The sequence below is a fragment of the Pleurodeles waltl genome, chromosome 3_1 (genome assembly GCF_031143425.1).
Source record: "Pleurodeles waltl isolate 20211129_DDA chromosome 3_1, aPleWal1.hap1.20221129, whole genome shotgun sequence".
NCBI classification, from domain to species: domain Eukaryota; kingdom Metazoa; phylum Chordata; class Amphibia; order Caudata; family Salamandridae; genus Pleurodeles; species Pleurodeles waltl.
This window is the reverse complement of record NC_090440.1, coordinates 1,967,020,458-1,967,042,531: the sequence shown is the minus strand read 5'-3', so window position 1 is coordinate 1,967,042,531 and position 22,074 is coordinate 1,967,020,458. Positions and strand designations below refer to the sequence as shown.

At 43.7% G+C, this 22,074-nt stretch overlaps 1 protein-coding gene across 1 annotated transcript in view; it reads right to left on the bottom strand.

Annotated features, from left to right (window-relative positions):
• LOC138283491 (transient receptor potential cation channel subfamily V member 1-like) overlaps positions 1–22,074 on the bottom strand; it is a 366,031-nt gene that overhangs the window by 337,576 nt on the left and 6,381 nt on the right. The window contains exon 3 of the mRNA XM_069221435.1: positions 19,681–19,833. Within this exon, the coding sequence (XP_069077536.1) occupies positions 19,681–19,833 (153 nt within the window). The remainder of the gene's footprint in view (positions 1–19,680; positions 19,834–22,074) is intronic.

Below are 22,074 nucleotides of genomic sequence, written 5' to 3'. Positions count from 1 at the left end.
TTATAAACAGAAGGTGTTCTGCTACATAAGAGAAGACTATCAACCACCTGGTGGTGAACTTTCACCTGATGATGGTTCTAACCAATCTCACAGGACCTATAACTCCTCAAGTAGTTAACTAGAGCAATGACAGCTGGGGCAGCAATGAGAACTGTTGGGGGTTGCCACTTCCACCACTCGTATATAGATATCTGATGGCCCCGTTCTCTGGACAAGCGCAGATGTGGCATCCAGATTCCTGCAGCCCCACCACCCATCACAGCCCTTCTTTGAACACCCCTCCTCTCAACCTTTTTTAGGCAGAGGATGAAGCAGGGGCAGAGGAAGAAGAAGAAGAAGAGGAGGCAACAAACAAGTGCATTGCAGCAACAAGAAACCCACATGCACACCAGTGCCCATATTTATACTCTGTTTGCGCCGGATTTGCGTCATTTATTTTTACGCAAATTCGGCACAAACTTAACTCCATATTTATACTTTGGCACAAGACCCATCTATATTCTAAGTTATAGAGTTTGAGTAATTTTTTGTATGTGAAAACCTACCTTGCGCTAATGACATGCAAGGTGGGCATTCCCATGCAAAAAATGACTCAAAGGCATATGCGCCTTATTTATCCTCCGGGGTCAAAATGACGCACAGGAGGAGGCGGGCCTTAAAACATGGCGCCCAGCCGGATTTGTGCTGTTTTTTAACGCCTGGGTCAGGGCAGGCTTTAAGGGACCTGTGGGCTCATTTCCATGGTGGGAGACCATGGAAGCAGTCCACAAGTGCCCTTCCCTGCACCCAGGGGCACCCCCTGCCACCCTCGCCCACCCCTGGAGGACACCCATGGATAGGAGTGCAGAAAAGTATATATATATTTTTTTTAAGTGGCATAGGGGGGCCTGACTTGGGCCACTGTGGCCATTGGGTGGGGGGGAGGGGGGGCATGACTCCTGTCTTTGCTAAGACAGGGGTAATTTCAATTGGGGTTGTGCGCCAAAAAATGGTGCAAGTCAGGTTAGAGCCAATATTTTTGACTCCAACCTGACTTGCACCATTCTTTGGCGCACAACCCCCAGTCTTCCCTTTGCCTCCGGTGCCCGGTTGCCGTCATTTATGTTTACGCTAACCAGTCCGCAGTGCCGGCTAACGCCATTCCATAAATAAGGCACCCGGCTGGTGCGTTGGAATCTTCCCAAGTGCTGATTTGCGTCAAAAAGTATATATATGGGCCCAGGAGTCAGACGGCCAAGAAGAAATAGTGGTCAGCCTTTCACAAAGAGCTTTGACGGAAGATGAAACTGCGGTGCTACAAAGAGGCCTTGGTATTGTGCGAACTCCACAAGAGGATCAGTTTTGCCTCAAGAGTGAGCTCCATCAGTTCTTTTGTAAAACACGCATTCTTCCAGGACAAACCCACTCTGGACCGCGAGGACTCAGGCTAAAGGATACCATTGAGGTTTACATACCACTGCAGCCATGACACCTAGTGAGGTCCTCACTTTTGAAAAAGCTGTACTAAAAAAGAGTACACTGATCCAATCACCCAGACCTTATGACAACTTACCATCCAGACAACGAGAAGTCATCATCACTCTGACCAAGGATCCCTCAATAACTATCAAACCAGGAGACAAGGGTGGGGCAACTGTTGTGATGAACACCAATGACTACGACCATGAGTGCCTTTGACAACTGGTGGATGGCAGATGCTACCACCCCATGAAGTCCGATCCAAATGATACCTTGATGAAACATATCCAGTCACTGGTCAAAACGGCAGAGGCACAAGACTGGATCATGAAACACAAAGCAGAGTTCTTAGTGAGCACTTCACCAAAGAGTCCATACTTCTAAACATTACCCAAGATACAAAAGGGCATCGACCCTCCCCTGGAAAGACCTATTGTCTTCAGCATCTGATCTCTTTTGGAGCCCTTGAGCAAGTTCTGTGACCACTACCTCCAACCCTTGGTCCAGAAAACTCAATTTTTCCTAAAAGATACAAGGGATGTGCTAAATCTGATTGCCAACAACCAACAAGAAATTAACCTTCTGGTGACTTTGGATGTAAAAGCGTTGCATACAAACATTCCTCAGGACGTCACCATAGAGGTCGTCAAGGACTGCCTTAGATACAGACCTGGACAGCTGCCACACCCATTGACTTTATCATTGAGTGCACCACATTGGCATTGAAGAACAACTTTTTCATGTTTAAAAAACAGATTTACTACCAAACACAAGGCACTTTAATGGGCAGCACATTTGCTCTGAGCCTGGCTTGCCTGGGCATGAACCATTCCAACAACACATCTTTACTGGCACAAATCCATTCAAACTTACATCTTAACATGGTGCAGTTCTATAGATAACACCCTGGTGTTCTGGAAGGGTGATGAAACTACGTGCTGTGAGTTTGGATGCTGATTTAACACTTGGGATACACAGTCATTCTCAAAAAAGAAGATACTTTGATCTTCTCATTTCTATTGATGAGGGCCACATGCGTACAAAGACCTACAAGTGATCGTAACACCCTTTTGGTTTTTGACAGCCATCATCTCAAAGCCCTCTGAGAAAACTTACTGTTTGAACACTTCCTTCGACTTCAAAGAATTTACAGCTCTCTGCAGTACTATGGCACACAAGCAGAGGCACTCAGTAAGAACTTAGCATCAGAAAGTACCCTACCAGGATAATCAGAAGAGCTAAGAAAAGGGTGCAAAATAACCATAGGGAGGCCCTATCATCAACTGTGTCACAACCTTTACACCTAATTCCAACAAGATCAGCCAGATTATTATAAAGCACTGAAGTACCTTGAATACAGGGTCCCTGGTGTTCCCACTACCATGATTAGCCTTCAGGCAGACCCAGAACCTAAAAGACCTTCTCGTACATACTAGACCATGTATACAAAAATGTAATTTGCAGAACACTCTGTGGGCCCTGCCACCAGTGAAGGGACACCACCCCTGTGGATCCTGTGGAGTATGTTTCCTGACCCAACCTATGAAAGATATTACATTGACCTCTGACTTCACTTGGACCCAGAAGAACCACACAAACTGTAACACAAGAAATTGTATTTACCTGATCACCTGCCTGTGTGATCTCCACTATGTAGGTAGGACCACAAGAGCCGCTAAGACGATGATAATGGAACACCAAAGTACAATCTTCTGCAGCACTACAAAAATGTGCAAGCATTTCTGTGACTCACAGCACTCCCCTGATGATCTACGCTGGACTGCCCTGGAAGGTAATAATGTGTGGAGTAATGTCACTCTATGTAAGCGGGAGCAATGATGGATATTCCGTCTTTCTACTAATAGCAAAGGCTTTAATGATTACATTCCGTGGTGTGAGGCATGATCACTCAGTTTACGTTCTCTGCTGTAAACAATTCAAAATAGGTGATGCACCAGTGACATATGCCCCCTTGGTGTTGACTGGAGGTTGACTATGCTACATTCGCCAGCCACCTTGCAAGACCTTACAAGAGCACAACCTTTTACACATGGTACTTGATTTGGTATGGTCATTTATGCTACACTCGGGGCTTTGAGCTATGTTTTACTTGTCCGTCCCTCTTGTTGGCCCAACTGCTGTATGGGGGACAACATTAACGTGTGACATCATTGCACCTCATAACCTTCTGGAGGCATTTGTGAGCACTTCCTCTCACCACTGATCCACTGGTCATTAAGACATTTATTCCCTCCTTTTTTTTTGGGGGGGGGGGCATTTGTTCTTTCTAACATATAGCTTCCTACTATACACATGTGTCCACGACACCGAGTGTCCAAATTCCACATTTCATCATGATACCAAGGCAAACACTACTAGACAATGAGTCACGTTATGATAATTACAAGATGGCCACATGAAACAGCCAGTTTTAATGACCGCACAAACTAGCCTTTGTCAGGTTGGCCCCTCACAGCAGTCTGTGGTGTATCGTGGCCTTCTCCCATAATTAGGTGACATTGAGGAAATACATGCAGACCTTCCACAACAAAAGGCTTGCTCTCTGATAAACTTATTCTCACAGCTAAGCACTGAAAGGGTGCAGCCCTCCCTCTCACTGCAGAAAAGTGTAAAAAACTTGTTGTAACCAGGCATTATCAGTGCCAGGCACGACAGAGACTTTCTCACAGCTTTAGGAAGGCAACCAAACAGTCATTATCCCATGGTATCGGATCAGACACATCCTTGTGTGTCAGACTCTGTAACAGCTTGGCCACCAGGGAAAAGTTGGGTATCCACTGTCAGCAGTAGCCCACCATTCCCAAAAACATCCTGACTGCTCTCTGTATGGTGGGCAGATTCATTTTAAGATTCGCTGAGATTCTTTCCTGTGACACCTTTCTTGCACCTTTCTCAATGTGATGTCCGAGATACAGATAACACTACTATACAATGAGTCACTTTTTGATAAATAGAAGATGGCTGCCGTGAAACAGCCCATTTTTAATGACTGCACGACCTAGCTTTTGTGAGGCTGGTCCTTCACAGCAGTATGGGATGTACTGTGGCCTTCTATCATATTTAGCAGACATTGAGGAGATCATGCACACCTTCCACAACACAAGACTTGCTCCCTAATAACTTTATTTTCACAGCAGCTTGTGGTGTACCATAATTTAATTTCTTGCATTCTTTGCAACATCAGTGGTGGAGGGCCTATTTTCCTTTGTAGTGGAAGGGTTTTATTACACAGTTTTACCCCGTCTTCCTCTTTAAATATGGGGCATATGAGTGAATAGCATACTACCTCACTACACTGTAAGATGGCTGTTGTTTAATGGCCATGTTGCGTAGGCTCTCAGTATTCTAATGAGACCAATGGATTTGAGCAGCAGAATCGCCTGCGTGGTGGGAGACTGAGTCTAACCCACTACAAGTGACACCTGTTGGCCTAATCTGGGTTTTGCTCCGGCTAACTAGCAGTGCCTCATCTCCACCCTGGACTAGGGATGATTGGGCAGCCAAACGCATGACACAATTGACTCCTCAGGGAACTCGTGTCACTCAGATCGCATCAGTTACATTAGTCTCACATATACAAGGACAGTCTGAGGCAGTATATGTTTCAATAAGGATTTCATGAAGCAACTGCATCTTAGATAATAAAGAATGTACTGCAATAACCAGGACGATGAAGCATGACAGGATTGAAATTGTGACAAGGAGAGTGAAGCATAAAAATAGTGCTACCATATTGTCAGTAGAATCACTACTATAATTCCTACCTAGGCTATATTAGAGCACTGTATGTTAAGCTCTATTTCTGCCCTTTAGGTTCCCCTGGTGAAGACATCATCCCTCACAACTGAGCAAGAGGCCTGATGTCTGCATAAGCAGCTGTGGCGAAGCATCAGCAATCAGCATGCAGTCGTGGTCATTTGGCTGGAATCTCCTCTAACGTGTATGGGACCGTGAAGTGTTTTTATAATAAAACAGCTGATGTTTTGTTAAAATGCCCTACGTAAGGTTGTGTTTGTTTCTATGAATACCAGAGAGAAAGCATTACCACGTTTACCGGCAACATATCTTACTGCAGCCTTGAGAGAAGCACAGAATGAAAGAAATGTGTTGTTTAAGAACACAGTGCTGGCCTGGGCAAAGAACAGCTAGATAGAGAGAAATAAAATAAGACCACAAATGTGGCTATTGTTAAAATAATAAACAAAGTTGAATAAAATATATCTAAGTTAAAGTGCACAGCAGCAGGCCTAGTGTGCTTAAATAACATGTATGGAGCTATAACTAAAATGGCTACACAACACCCTTCCCTTGCCGGTTCAAAGGTGGTTCTAAGCCTAATTATGTATAAAAGTTACTAAAATTCAACCTCAGATATATATATAAGAAGAACCAAGGAGCATTCATGTTCCAAAGCCTAAGCGTCAGCCAAGGCAGCAGCATTCCGTGGTTTGCCCAATAATGAGTTCAGAGCTGCATCCTCCATGAAGGGCAACAAATACGCAGCTTTGCCATAGCAAACGCACCCTCAACGCGCATGTCTGGTAATGAGCCCTCAGCGAGAACATCAACAGATCAGCGTCCAATGAAAGCAAACGCTGTGTAGAAAGACAAACTTTCAGTGCATGTTCGAACGAGCACCAGAGGCACCGAAACACGAGCTCCACACAATGCAAAACCCGTCTCAATGAGAGAGACCAGTCACACTTCAATTGCTCCAGGAGTGTTGCTCCGAAGTAGTGCATCATGCATTTACGACACAGCTGCGCTGGTGGGAGCGCTTTCATTCCTCCTTGTTGTGGCAGAACAGCCATTGCACAGAAAATGTAGCAATAGCAGAATGCCACCTACTATAGCCAAAGTTACTGGAAATCCCCCGAGAATACTTGAGAATATTGAGTGGATGGCTGATGGTATTAAACCGAATACAGAGAAGGTGTGAACAAAACCAGAACCAACACCCTTGAAGAAATTTGAGATTCCAGTAGTACTGGATGCATTAAATATTTGTCCCACAAGCTCACCAAAGTGTCTTGGAAAGTTAGTACTTAAAAAGGACTGTATCTCTGCTGAAGACCTTGCCACCTGAAGTGTGTAGGTCTCGCGTGCAGATGTGAGGGACACATGTTTTTGGAACAATAAAGCCTTGAGTCTGCTCAACTTGTCAAAATTCACATTGGAAGTAGCAACATGGGGCCAAATCTCATCTACTTCCTTCTGTCATGTAGGAGGAAAAAGTACGTTCCAGCAGCATGTAACAATCTTAGAGACCGAAACAGCATAATCTATTCCGGCTTGCATTCCACAAAAGTTTTCACTATTGAGAAGAACATAGCTGCCGTTTGAAAGCACCTGGAATGCAGGTCTAATCAAGGGGACTGGAACTCCCTTCAGATAACAAGCCAAGTTCGCTGCCGAAGTGTTACACGCTCTGCGCAAGGACAGCTGTTTACAAACCATTGAATGGCTGGCAGAAGTCTCACATTCACTACCGCTAAAAAAGACCTCTTTCATGCCACTGAGACATTTGTACAAGAGGGGCAGCTCCCACACCTCATGAATGTAACTATCTCCCAGCCTTTTATATCTGCCTACTGGAATGTGTTTTAAACAGGACGTGAATTGGAGTGTCGAAATAAGCACATTAATGACCCTGTGTATTAACCGCTCAGCAGATGGTATTTCAGCCACAGTAAAAGGCAACTTTTCTAACTTTTCAATATTTAACATGACATAAGTCACTTCTTTGTTAGCCATTAGTTGTTGTTGCTGCGTTGAATTAAAGGTAGAAAATATATCCCTTGCGCTTACATGTTGCCAGGTAACGCGACCTGCCTTCAATGTTTGAAGTGTCCAACCCAACAGCATAATGGACTGTAGTTGACTCCGTCCACGGTGTAAAGATGACATATCACTTTGTATTTTGTCTACTGCAGAAGAGACGATGTTGTTTAAGGTATATATCCGGTCGGACAGGCTATTAATCCCATTATCTAAAACAGCTAATGCCTTCTGTAAGTTTTACTGTTCTATTTGCCTTAACTGGGCAGCAGCTTCTTGTTGGGAAAGCTTCAAAATTTCATTATCGACTGCGTATAAGAAGCATTTTCTGCATTGTTTTTTGGGGCCTAACAGGAAGTCCTGTAAGTCAGCATTATTAAACAGGAGACCCGAGGTGTTCTCTAACAGCATCTAGTGAGGAAATCTTCAACCATTGCTGGCATAGTTTCCTGACCCTGTATGGTGTTACTATACCTGCATGTTCGGATGACACAAGCGAGGGTCCGGCCTACTAGTTCTAAAACCCCCGTGGAGTTTATAAAAGAGTTATGACACCCATTGGTATCTATTGACCACAGTAACCACCCACCAGCATGTAACAGTGAAGCATTAAACTTGCCATTCTGGACCCATTCATCGAGCTGATCTTCATTTGCATTTATATATTTTTGCCATTTTAAAATTTTGTAAGGGCAGGAATACTGGGCGTATTCAAATCCTTAATTTTTGCTACGCCTAAACATCTAGTTTGTTGTACAGTTTCATTTAAAAAATCATATGAACAGGTATCAGGCATGCTCTACATACAGCTTCCTTCCCCCTTATTTGCCAATTTCTAGTTCCCCACACACTTTTTAAGTCAATCAACTTCAGCCAGTTTTTGTTGCAGAAGTTTCTCTTCTTTTTTAACAGCAACTTATGTTGAGCGTCGTGATTCATGTCTCAGTTCCACGTACTCAGTTCTTCGCTCTGACCGCCCACCTCTCTCACTGCATTTTTCTGGTGAGTTCTGAAACGAACGAGATTGGCGTGTATCAGTATATTGATATCTGTCAGGTGTTTTTGTATTATCTCTATTTCTGAGATTATATCTATTCTGTGGGTTTTCCGTATGCAGAGATTCTCCCCTTTCCTTCTTAGATGTTTGTTATTTTTTTATCTCAGCATTTCTTAGTACCCTCAGGAGCTTGTTTGGTAGATTCTTTATTTGATTTACCCTGCAATTGTGATTTTGTTGTTCTGGCTCCCAGAGTATCTTGGCCAATGCTAGAGTAGGTCTCTGTGATAATCTTTGGCAGCTCACATTCTTGATCCTGTGGAGGAACATTCCAGAGCCGCATGTGCACCGCTAGTGTGACCGCTTCCCCTTTAAGGTTACTTAATATAATTGAGGATACTGTGGCAAAGTTGCCCATTAGTTGCAGCCCTGTATTCATCTGGAATTTGTTTCAACACTTCCGGTAAAGTGGCAAGTATCGATGTACCATGTGCGGTAGTATAGAGCGTTGCAAATACTGTGCCCCAAGTATTACAGTTATCTATTGTGGGGACCATCCCAAATGGCACGCACATATTTAATATTTTCTGTTTATCCTGAGGTCCCATATGGGGACATACTGCTTCCAGAGTGTTTATTTTTTGAGCAAACCAAAACAAAATTTCTTCTTGTTTGGAGGGTACTTTACCTATGATCGAATGTACAGTCGCAGGATTGATACCTGGTGTTACTGCATGTGGTTGCGCCTGAGCAGCACGTGCTGGGTTTGTATTTAATGTTTGCATTACAAACTGTACTAATCCTCTATATATTGCCGTCAGCTCAGCATATAAGCGGTGGACTTCAGCTGCAGTTAAGTTTGCTGCAGCAGGGTGAGGTGTATAAGTGGCCAATAAAAGCCAGTTAGGACCATCATTAGTTAGAAGACCTAACCTAACATGTAAAATTGTGTGAGGTAGAGCGACATCAGGCCAATTATTATGTTCTTGATAAGATAGAGGTATTTCTAGATATGCATATGCTCTGTATTGTGCAGGTGCGTTTGCAGGTGTATAGTGATGAAATGTATTTGTGTCCCTATCAGCTGCTGGAAATGTGACCCAAGAATAAAAAAAATCTGTTCTATAGGCTAGGTGAGCCTGAACAACAAATGTGACTGGACCACCCTGGGCCATTAGGCCATGTGCCAGTAAATGTGCAGGAAGAGGTGGCCGCATATTGACTGCAATTGACCTGTTGTTGATTCGCCATAATGAATGGTAAGTTTTGTTCAGAGATAAGTACACCAAATGGAGATTATCCATTTAGAGTTCAAGCTTGAACAACCTACTGCGTTAGTTAGGTACTCCCTACTTAGCTGAGGAGGAAATCCTCAATACCATGGACGTCTCCGTATAATTAGAGCCTGACGTCTACGAAACATTAGAGCCTGACCAAACAATGGCAGCGCCATGTCGAGTAGGCTCTCATTATTCTAATGAGACTACTAGATTTTAGCGGCAGATTCGCCTGCGGGGTGGAGGACTAAGTCTATCCCACTGCAGGTGACACCTGTCGGCCTAATCTCGGTTTTGCTCTGGCTAACTAGCAGTGCCTCATCTCTACCCTAGAGTAGGGATAATTGGGCAGTCGAGCGCAAGACACAATTGACTCCTCAGGGAAATCGTGCTCACTCAGATCGCATCAGTTTCTCTCAGTTACATTAGTCTCACATATACAAGGACAGTCAGAGGCAGTATATGTTTCAATAAGGTTTTAATGAAGCAACAGCATCTGATTGTGACAAGGAGAGTAAAGCATAAAAGTAACGCTACCATATTGTCACTAGAGTCACTACTATAATACCTAGGCTAATTAGAGCACAGCATGTTAAGCCTTTCAGGTTCCCCTGGGAAGACATCATCCCTCATACCTGAGCAAGAGGCCTGAAGTCAGCATACATTCGTGGTCATCTGGCTGGAATCTCCCTCTAACGTGTATGGGACATTGAAGTGTTTTTATAATAAAACAGCTGATGTTCTGGGAAAATGTCCCAACGTAAGAATGTGTATGTTTCTATGAATACCAGAGACAAAGCGTTACCAAGTTTACCGGCAACCTATCTTACTGCAGCCTTGAGAGAAGCACAGATTGAAAGAAATGTCTTGTTTGCTGGCCTAGGCAAAGAACAGCTAGCTAGAGAAAGAAAAGACAAGATCACAAATGTGGTTATTGTTAAAATAATAAATGAAGCTGAATAAAATATACCTAGGTTAAAGTGCACAGCTGCAGGCCTAGTGTGCTAAAATAATGTGTATGGAGCTATAACTAAAATGGCTACACAACAGCCCTATGTATATGTTCTTGTGACATAGCTCCTGATTGACTGATTGGACGCTCCTATGTTTTTATTGGGTATTGCCCCGTTTCGCACATGTTTACGAATACAGCACCTGATTTCAATTACTCTATTCAAATTGCCTTACAAGCGGGCTGCCTCCTCTGCTCAGCCTCAATCCAGAGGAGGGTAGGTCACTTGCGCTCTCTGCGCTTAAGCCACATGAGTACTATTGCCACTTACCATTTTACTCAATGCTGCTCCTACCTACTGGCCCGGGCCTCCTAGACTTACTTTATGTTACTGACGTGTTTTGCAGTTAGCAGCTGAGTGCTAACCTCTGCTTTCGACCTATCAAGCTTTATTTGATTGATTTATGTGGTAAGCTCTCTGGCTCACACCTAAAATCTATGAGTCCTTGCATGTCTCACTGAGGGGACACATGTACAATCTTTTTAATTACGTGTGTCCACAAATATACCAAGTCTTTAAGAGTGTTTACTTTGGTGGTTGTTGTATTTGTTATGATTTGCAACTGTATAGCGCCTTCCACAACATAGACAAGTCGACATTTGGAGACACTGGGATTCTGCGAAATGGTTATAGCGATCTTGATGACACCTTTCACAATGTATGAAAGGCATTCGCAGTGCAAATATAAGGAATTGCTAAAATAGCGATTCCTTGCGACTGCGACATGAATTTGCATGTCGCAATCTGCGTATCGCAAATAGTGACATGATTTAGCGAATTGCTATCTGCGTAACGCCAATTGCGACATGGGTTTGCGAATTGCAGATATTGATCCGCAAAATCATGTCGCTATTTGCGATACGTGGATTGTGACACGCAAATTTCATCTCGCAATGCTATGCATCAAAAAATAGCAAATATCGAATATTCACAGAATGGCCTTTTGCACATGCAATTTACCACAAATTGAAATCAGGTGGTAACCAGATGCAACCTATATAAAGAGGCCCAGAATGACTCAGCCTCTTTTCCACAATGGCGGCACTCTACATAATGGCGAGGAGGATGAGGATCCTGGCAGGTTTGAGGAGAGGGAGGAGAAGACAGGAGCCCATTTTTAGAGTGTGCATAGCCCTTTTTGACCAGACAGAGGAGATATATGAAAAGTACAGGTTAGGCTCAGCCATGATACTTGACCTGATAGCTGATCTACAACCCATATTGCAGCGCGCCACACACAGGACCAATAGTATACCCACCCATGTGCAGGTATTATGCTCCCTGCACCTATTAGCCTCAGGGAGCTATCTAGGGGTTATAACTGCAGCTGCAGGGGGTCTCACCTAGTGCCCTCTCACGATTTTTCAAACCATTTCTCAATTCCATGCTGAGCAAAATTCAACAGCACATAAGATTCCCCAACACCCCACAGGAATTACAACAGACAAAAATCAAATTCTCACGTCATAGGTGCCATCGATGGGACACATGTAGTCCACCATTGGCCACAGAGTATGTTTATAGGAACCGTAAAAATTCACATTCCATTAACATACAAGTAATTAGCAATGCCTCCAACATCATAACCGATCTCGTGGCCAGATATACAGGTAGCACACATGACTCCTACATCTTCCGCCACAATGGAATTTACACAAGACTACTAGCTGGGGAGTTTGGCGAAGGATATCTACTGCATAATGTAATAGTTGACAATGTTGCATTGATGTAAACGTGATGTAAGATATGGCAAGTACTCATTTTACTCTCATTTCATTCCAGGAAACAGTGCCTACGCAGTGCGGACCTTTATACTGACGCCCTACCTGAGTCCTGCAATGCCAGCCAAGAGGAGGTACAACGCTGCTCACAGGACAACCCACAGTGTTGTGGAGAGGACCTTCGGACTGCTGAAGAGCCGCTTCAGATGCATACACAAGAGTGGTGGTGCACTACAATACAGCCCTAAAAACAACCTGCAAAATCGTGGCTACAGGGGCTATGTTGCACAACATTGCAACAATAAGGGGCATACCTGTTGAATCCTTGTAGCCGGACTCAGATGAGGATGGTGATCCCTTACCACCCCTTTACCCAGTAGACAGGAGCAGTGCAGCAGAGGGTAGACCAAGACGTGCTGAAATCACGTGCAACCATTTCTGATGTAAGTAATGACAATACCACGTCTATATCATGTATTGCTGTAGGTAGCATTTTTGTAACCGGGACTTCAAGTAACATATGTGTGATTAGGACATAACTATGCACTATAGACAAACAGTTGCGAGGAACATTGTCACACCATTAGCATCATAGTATAACTGTATTGCTACATGTTAAGCTAGTCTCCTGTACACCTCAACATTACTTCCTACGTCCACGCACTCCACTTGAGTGCTCAGTGGCCTCACTGGCACCTCTTGGAGCAGGTTCAAAGACAGTACCGTGTCTAGTACTGCGACGCCTAGGATCCATCACGGGGGCTGTGAGACTGCTGAGGCTAGAGAGCTCCTCACTATCCCCACCACCCAGTTCCCTGTTTGTAGCACTTCGTGCTGTCTGCATTGGATCCAGAACATTGGTGATTTGCACCAATCGCTGTGCACCGTCCTTACTGCAATGTGCCATCTCCACCTGTATGCCCACAGCACATTGTGATATCAAGGCAGTTGAGCTAGTGAGCCGATTGACCGATCTGCAGAAGCCATCAAACCTGCCCATAAATTGGTGATGGCGCCTACGGTGGCTGACATATTCCTGCTGAATCTCAGTGCAGAGTTCCCTAATGGCGTTTGTCATCTCCTTTGTGTTTTCTGCTGCTGTTTGCTGTCCCTCATGCAGCTTGCACATGTTTTCATTCAGAGACTCCAACTGCTTGTGCATTGATCCCATGTTTTCATTGAGTGCATCCAACTGTTTGTGCAGTACTCCCATATTGTCACATTGGGAGATACCAACTGCCTGTGCATTGACCTCATGTGTTTGCACTGTAGGCGCTGCACTTTCAGCATAGAAGCTTCAAGGCCGCCAAAGAGTGATGGGCCCTCTCCTTCATCATTACCTTGTCTGCCTGCATCGTGATGCCTCCTGAGGGGAGTGTACTGATGCTGGGGCAGGAATTGCTGTTTTACTGTGGATCTAGCCTCTGGGGGTGGTGTGGGTACTTCCTCTGGCATTTCATCTAAGCCCAGGTTATACTCTGGGAGAGGTAACACTCTTGCCCTGCGTCTAGTTGGTGCAATAATGATAGACTCACTGGTGTTTGAGTCGGGCTGTGGCTGTGTTTCGCTATCCCCCACATTTCCACCTTCTGCTGTGGCAGGGCCCGGGACATATACAACGACAATGTGCAGCATGTAATTTTTGAATCTTTCACAAAATGTTGCATAATGGTTATAAATGTACACTAACATCGTATCACTATGAGTCATTTGTGTTATTTCTCTATGTGGCTGAACACTAACTTGCTATTTATGTGATATTTTCACTTTAGGGGTGTGGACTACCACTCCCATAAGGCATTGTTGCGTTGTATGTAAGATGTGGCATGGACTACTTATCAGACTGCATCGAGCTAATAGTTATTACCTAGGGGGCATTTGTACATGCACATACGGGGTACACATCATTACTGCCCTTACCTTTGCTGGTGCTGGGTGTCCCTGAGGTGCCAATGTCAGTGACACAACTGTCAGCTTCAGGAAGCAGTGTGGACTCCACCATGTCTTCCATTGGTGTGGACGGTGTCTGGGTGGGTGGTCTTCCTCCGGTGCTCCTTGCCTCCTTCAGCCTGCTGGCTACCCTCTCTTTGGCATGGGAACACAAGTCATACCATTGCTTGCGTATCTCCTGCAACACCCACTGCGCATATTTTGGCCTGGATATATGACCACAGTTTCCTCTTCTCACTTTCAGGTACGTGGAGTGAGTTCTTCCCGAAAAGTCTGTCATGGTTACTGACCACATCCTAAACGAGCACCTCCAATTCCTGCTCACTGAATTTGAGCTTGCACTTCCTGTCTCCTTTCTCCTTCACATTCCCATCATTGGCCATGTTGCTGTTTGGTCCTGGTTGGCTCACAAGGTTTCCTCCCTGTTGCTGGGCTGTGTCTCTCTGCCTGCTCCTGTTGGTGTGGCTCTTGGAAACAGCATGGGCTGACTCACTTCCTGGTTTTGATGTCATCAGCCGTTTCTGCAATTTGTGATTTTCAAATACCGAATCGCTATTTTTTTTTTGCGATTCAGTATTTGGTACTCGCAAATTGCATTTGCGAATTTTAAGAAATCGTTATTAACAACTCACAATTTTGAGACATCCCATTTTGCATTTCTTAAATAGAGATTTCTTAAAATTCACTTTTTAAGGAATGCAAACCGGGAGCTTGATACATCTGGCCCTTAGAGACTTGTGGCTACCAGGCACATCACACCCCTCGAGTAATCCTGACCCGTTTCACAGGTTTTTAACCCTGCCAAGAGAACCACCACATTAAAATTGATTTTGGTATCTTTCAGACAGTGTTAATTTCCCTTTACTTCTACATACACATTGACTCCACCCCACACATTTAGGTCACCCTCAAACATATACCACTCATCATACGGAAACAAACCAAATGATCTTGGTTGAAGCGACCCTTCAGGGGACCAGTGGGGCATTGCATTACCAGCTCCACGAGGAGCACACCTGATGATGAAGCATGACATCTTTAGGGATGTGTGAGGGCACAAAGAAGTTATCCTTGTGATCCCCATCTCATGTTTCGTCCTTAACTTTGCTCTTTTCTTCTTCTTTCTGATAGGAACAGTACCTCCCCTGTGTAGTGTAACATTGTTATCGGAGCCTAGGCACTGGACGTCAATTGGCTACTGGTCCCTCCTCTCTTTTTCTTTGAGTAAGAATTTCAACCTACACCCCTAGCATCAACATGAGAGCATAGCAGTGTAGCCCTTTCTGCCCTTACTAGTCCATGGAAGTAGTCCCGGCCCCCATATCTGAGAACAGGGTTCTGCTGGCCATCTCCTCAGTTTGCAGTAGAGACAAGGCCTGGATCAGCAAAGATGTGAAGTGGCACATAACATAGGATGGCTCCTCTGGCTGAAATTACCTCTTTAGCCTCTTTGGGCCTGTGTGATGTTTTTATCACAAAATGTGTTATGTTTGGGGAAGAGGCCTGACGTAATAATGTGCCTAGGTGTCAAAGGCTGGCTCTGCACTCTTGTGGTGGCACTACTAGATAAACTATAATGTACAGCCTTGAGCAGAAGCACAGGATGAAATGCTGTGCCAAGGAACTAACAACAATGCTTTCGCAGAAAAGCAGTTGATTAGAAAATAAAATATCCCTGCCATAGGCAAGCCGTGCTAAAATGAAATAAAATAAATGAAATAACAGGGTAAAAGGGCACAGGCCGCAGGCCTAAGCTAAAATAAATGTGCCCAAGTTGAAAATGAACCCACAACACTGTGGCTTAGTTGGTCCGGCCCCCAGACTATCCCGACCTATACTAGTATAAGTCTCTGAATAATCTTGGGTAATAAAGTTGGTAACTCATGTTCCTGGTCTATCTTTGGAACTTGTGTGAGTTGTTGGCATACTGCCAATGCTTCTGCTTCCCCTTTAATGTTACCTAAAATAATTGAGGAGACTGTGGCAGAATTGCCTATTAGTTTATCCCCAAATTCAGGGCAGCCCTGTGTTCATTTTGAATTTGTTTCAACACATCCAGTAAGTTTGCCAGTGTCGGCGAATCATGTGTCATAGTGTAAATTGTACCAAATACTGTTCCCCAAGGGACACAGTCATCTATGTAGGAAAACATTTTAAATGGCAAGCATATTGTAAGAATTCCGTGTTTGTCATGGGGTCCCGTATGGGGAAACACTGCTTCCAGTTGATTTGTTTTTTTTTGTGCAATCCAAAATGGAATTTCTTCATGTTTGGTGGGGGCCTTACCCATAATTGAAATAATAGTAACCAGGTTTATCCCAGGTGTAGCCAGTTGTTGAGCAACTGGAGCAGCCCTTGCTGGGGCAGTTTCAAAATCCAAATTAAGAATTGTAATAAGATCCTATAGTTCTAACTAGATTATTATATAGTGGGCACAGTACTCTGCCTGTACATTTTGTACATTTAGAAACTGTGTGTAGGTAGCTAGGGCTGGCCATGAGGCCCCATATTTACTAAGAGGTCCTATTCTAACATTGTTAATAACATCTGCGAGTGTGCCTTGAAACCAATAATGGGGTTCTTGATATGTTAATGGTATTTCTAGCTATTGAAAAGCTCTGTATTGTGCAGGTGTGTTAGCTATATGTGTGAAGTGTTTGTATTTGCATCAACTGCAGGAAAAGTGACCCATGAATACAAATGTTCTGTTCTGTACACATGGTGTGCCTCTACCACAAATGTAACATCTCAACTCCCATTAGCAAGACCATTTGCAAGTAAATATTGAGTGACAGGTTGTCAACAATTTACTGGAATTACCACCGATTGTGCCATAATTAAAGGGTAAAATTCAGAAATAGGAACACCAACTGAGGTATACTTTTAAGGTTCAATATGGAACAACCTACAGACTAACGGCCTGATTTAGAATTTGGCAGATGGGTTACTCTGTCACAAACGTGACAGATATCCTGATGGCTGTTCTTCGATCTTCATAGGCTATAATGGGATCATAATACAGCGGACTGGATATCTGTCACGTTTGTGAAGGAGTAACCCCCTCCGCCAAACTGTAAATCAAGCCATATGAAAAGTGCTACCTATTTAGCTCAGGATGATTTTTCCCTACTACCATGGACGTCTCCATATAAAAGGTGATTAGGGTACTTTTGGCATGCGGGAGAGAGTTACGCAACACAGGAGATCCATTAAATTTGTATCTGACCAACGTTGGTAGTGCCATGTCATGCAGTTCCTTTTATGACAATAAGCCTCAGTGTTGAGGGTGGCAGCACCACCAAGTGTGGGAGACTGAGCCAACTCTACTCCACTTTGGAACCTGTCAGCCTAACTCCTGGGGCTAGCCTGCACTGCCTCACCTAACCATAGAAAGGAGAAGGTGACTGTTGCAACCTAAACCTGACAATCTATCCCCTCAGAGAAGCCCTGGGAACAACCATTCCCCTTTCTCTTAGTTACTCAGTGACTCACACATGCCAAGGCAGAACACCAGAAGCAAACTGGGTTTCAATGCATTTATTCAATAAACACATAGACACACTGATGTATCTAGAAAATGGAGACTGACTCCTGAGTTCCTAGAGTGGCAATACAAGATAGTATATTATGTACCATACATGACAGCCTTGAACAGGGTGCAGAGTGCATTGTATACAAATTGCTGACAAAATGTGGGGTGTGAATAATTATGTCTTCTTGGAGAGAAGCAGCTGATTTAAATATAAAAAGCAATGAGCTAAAAGCTGTCTGTACTAAAAAATATGAAATGAGTAAAATACATATGAATGTGAAAGATACAGGCTGGGGGCTGAATGCTAAAATATTTGTGTGCCCAACCTAGGTGCTAGAGGTGACCCACAACAAAGACTCCATTACACCGTCTGAGTATGGTGGGCCTTGAGGCTTTGCCATACAAGGACTTATTTTAAATTGTATTGTCTTCCTATAGAATGATCAGGAGTTGGTGTCATGAACACAGTAATTTAAGTGTGCGGTTGTTGAGACCAATCCCTCTGCCTCTCCCTATATGTTGATTCACCTCCTTTCACTGGGTCAAGGATGTTAATTAAGACTCAGACTAATAGGAGAAGGGGCTATGGAGGGGAGGAGAGAGAGATAGAGAGAGGGGGAGCGAGAGAGAGAGAGAGAGAGAGAGAGAGACAGAGAGAAAGAGAGAGAGACACACTTCTACACTTCTGCAGGCACTGGTGTTCAGAAAACCTGGAATAGATTTCGGGGGCATAACGTATCAATGCCAAAGTATAAATGTCTTGGGCCTCCACCTAAGGGCATGATAGCATGAATTACCAAAGGGTTGGTACAATAGGATATAATTAGACTTAAAGGTAACAAAGTTTGGAACTTGCCGGGTGAAAACAGTGGGGAAGCTGTAACTAGTGCCTAGAGTACTGGAAACTCCATTCAAGAGCTGAAGATTAGTTTTTTAATACTGCATTGTGAAAGAGGAAGCCTGGACAATTATACAAATTGACAAGAGGATAATAAATCAGGTAACCACAAACAGCAGGTAATGAATTGAACAGGGGAGAAAACACCATAGGTGAATAGGCACAACAAGAAGAGTACGAACTGAAGCAAATAGCGAAGAGTCACAGCAACCGCTATTGTCATAGAAGGGAACTCCGTAAAAGTGGGGTTTAAATACCTGGTTAGTCACTGCTGACATGGAAGCATGTCTGATTGTGCTGGTTCTCTAGAGGTTGGGGCTGTGCATATGAGTTTGGGAAATGTAATTTTACAGGTATGAATGCAGATTTTTACTGTCCTGTGTGCCATCTCTTCCAAGTTCCCCAGCTTCTGTGTCCTTATGTATCTTGAAGCCTGACAGTTGAGAGCCATTTTTAGAGGTTTTTAGTAGACAAGGTGTTCCTGTGATCAAGTATGGATTTCGTATTGAAGGCTCTACCATCTTTTCATTGTTCTAAAGATTTGCTTTCACAAGTTTAGTTGCTCACTCCTTCCTCTCCTGAGGAGGAAACTGTGCACACTCTAGATGTCCTGTGGGACTATGAGATTTGGCCAACACAGTGCATACTGATAAACTTCATTACTTTGATTTCTGGTCTTCATTGTCAAAGTTCAGCTTTGCCATCGTACCCATCCCTTTGGAGTTGAGTTTGCTGGCTAGCTTAGGAACAGGAAGTGGGGAGGTTCTGCTCCCACTTCTAAAAGATGATGGGAGTTGTTGCAGGAAACAAAATTGGGTGATTGAAACTTTGATCTAGCTTTGGTAAACCGCTGTTAACAGGGAGTGAATGCTCATTGTGTCAGGAACACCCGGACTAATGAAGATTACCAGTAAGTAACAAGGCTACTTTAGCACACTTTTGTCAGAAAACACTCTCCAAAGAGTTCACCTCAATCTCAAGTCTCTTCCAATGCTGCTGCCTGTGGCAGGAACACATACAGTTTGTTTCTCTTACCTCTGTAGTATTCATCAGTGTAGGCAGCATTAATAAATTCCTTAAGTGAGTCAGTTTTCTCTGCAATTTCCAGAAGCAGAGGGATGGTGTCATTCTTCCCATGGCTTAGATTCAACATGGCTTTTAGCAGGCAGGTTTTGCCTGTATCAGGTTCTGAAAAGGGAAAGAGATATTAGAATATTTTAACATGTAATATTCAATGATGAAGCAGAGGTATATATTGTGTTCAATTCAGAGCTCTCTTCAAATTTCTAATTATCACTTCTTATGTAGCTTATGCAGGACTCTCACACATGCACTCACTGACTCACATTAAAGCACTCAAGCACATGAAAACCAGAACTGATAAAACCCGCACACTAGCTCAAGCATGACCCTGACTCGTGCACACACTCACTGTCTCCAAGCACCTACTCACACACCTCACACATAACCTTCAGTCACACACTCATTCACACCAACACGCTGATGTATTCACCATTGTTTAACCAAACACCTGCTCACACGAGCTGAACCATGGCACTCAGTCATTCTCTCACTGACAACAGTGACATCAATGCGGTAAGGCACAGAAAAAGCAGACCATTCACATTTATTCAAGCATGACTCTCACTTATATGCACACTGCAACACACTCATGCACTGATTCACTGTCACCTCAAGTAATCACTCAAGCCAAAACAATTACTCAAACCAGTTCACTCAAAACCATTATTCCTGCATTCATGAATATCAACACACTCATGCATTCACACAACTGCCTTATTATGCACCCAATCACACAAGCTTGCACATGGTACCTGCTCACTACAACACACTCAAGCACTCACTCACTGTCTCGCTCATCACCTAATACCCTCATCCCTTTGCTCACATCAACACCGATTAATTTCCTGTAAACCCACTCACACCAGCTTTCTCAGCTCTCACTTATGAACTCACATCAACACACTTATGCATTCATTCAGTGCCTCAGCAAGCACCCACTCCCATCAGCTCACACCTGACACTCGCTACTGCACTCCCTGAGACCAATGCACTATTGCATTCACTCACTGCGTAAAAATGCACACACTTACCATAACCTAACCCTTACAAAAGTACACAGTCACAGGACCATACTCATGCACGTACTCACTGTCTCACCAAGAGGCCATTTATACCGGTGTGATGCTATTAATTGTGTTTGACCAATGACTTTGTGTTTCCCCACTGCGCATATTAGTTGCTCAATGTTCACCAGTAGCACATTACATGTTGTATTCAGTTTAGCTGCCTATTGGCTTTAACATGACATTAGACATTATTACATTTGGTATTTGGGTTAGCTGCCTATTGACTTTAACATGGCATTAGTCATTACATTCTGTATTCAGTTTAGCTGCCTATTGGCTTTGACATGGCATCAGACATTACATTCGGTATTTAGGTTAGCTGCCTATTGGCTTTGACATGGCATTAGACATTACATTTGGTATTTAGGTTAGCTGCCTATTGGCTTTAACGTGGAGTTAGACATTGCAGTTGAGACATTGTAGATGAGCTGTGTTTTTCCAAGCTGTGTTTTTCCACATGATAGACCAAGCTGTGTTTTTCACACCAGACCCTAGCTGATAAGAGTGCGCAGATTTTGTTTTTACCTCTCAATCCAGTCTGAGAACGAGTGAGGCTTGGAGAATTGGCCACTCTCCAGGTTTCTTCGGTTCTCACACTGAGTTTGCTTTTAAGGGGTGGCTCTGGACAACAGAGTTAAATTGAAACTATCTTGACTTCAGACAGGAACGGAGACGTCAGTTGCCTGTCCCCGATTGGGTAGAAAATCTCTTTCTCGCAGTTGAACCGGAGCCATCAACTTGAAGCCCTAGAAAGATGAAGCTGTTATAGGCCCTACAGCCTTGCCCTACGGTGATGCAATTTTGACTTTTATGCTTTGCTTTGAAGTTATGCTATAATATATTCACATGTATTTACTGTGTACATTGCAACTGAGAAGTACTTTTTGCTTTCATTGCTTTCATTGCTGCGACTACTTTTGAACGTGTGCTTCCGATCTACTAATTTCGTCTCACAGGAACCTCGAGGTGAAGTAATAATAACAATAAATGTCTTCTTTAAACTCAGAAGTGCATTCCAGAGAGGTTCTGTAAGCTCGGTCATGAGATAAGAGCAGGAAAGCAGAACAACCAGCTCATCCAATGTTGCTGTAGTACTAGCAATGTGTAAGGCACAATAAATTACATATCTCCCTCCAACCCCTAAGGGAGCCTCAGAATCCGAACCACGAAAAAGGAGTACAAGGCTTTGGTGCACTCATGTTGATACCCAGCAACCACAGTCATAAAATAACCCATACCTTCGGTGACTCCACACAAATCATCTTACTATTTCATCTCA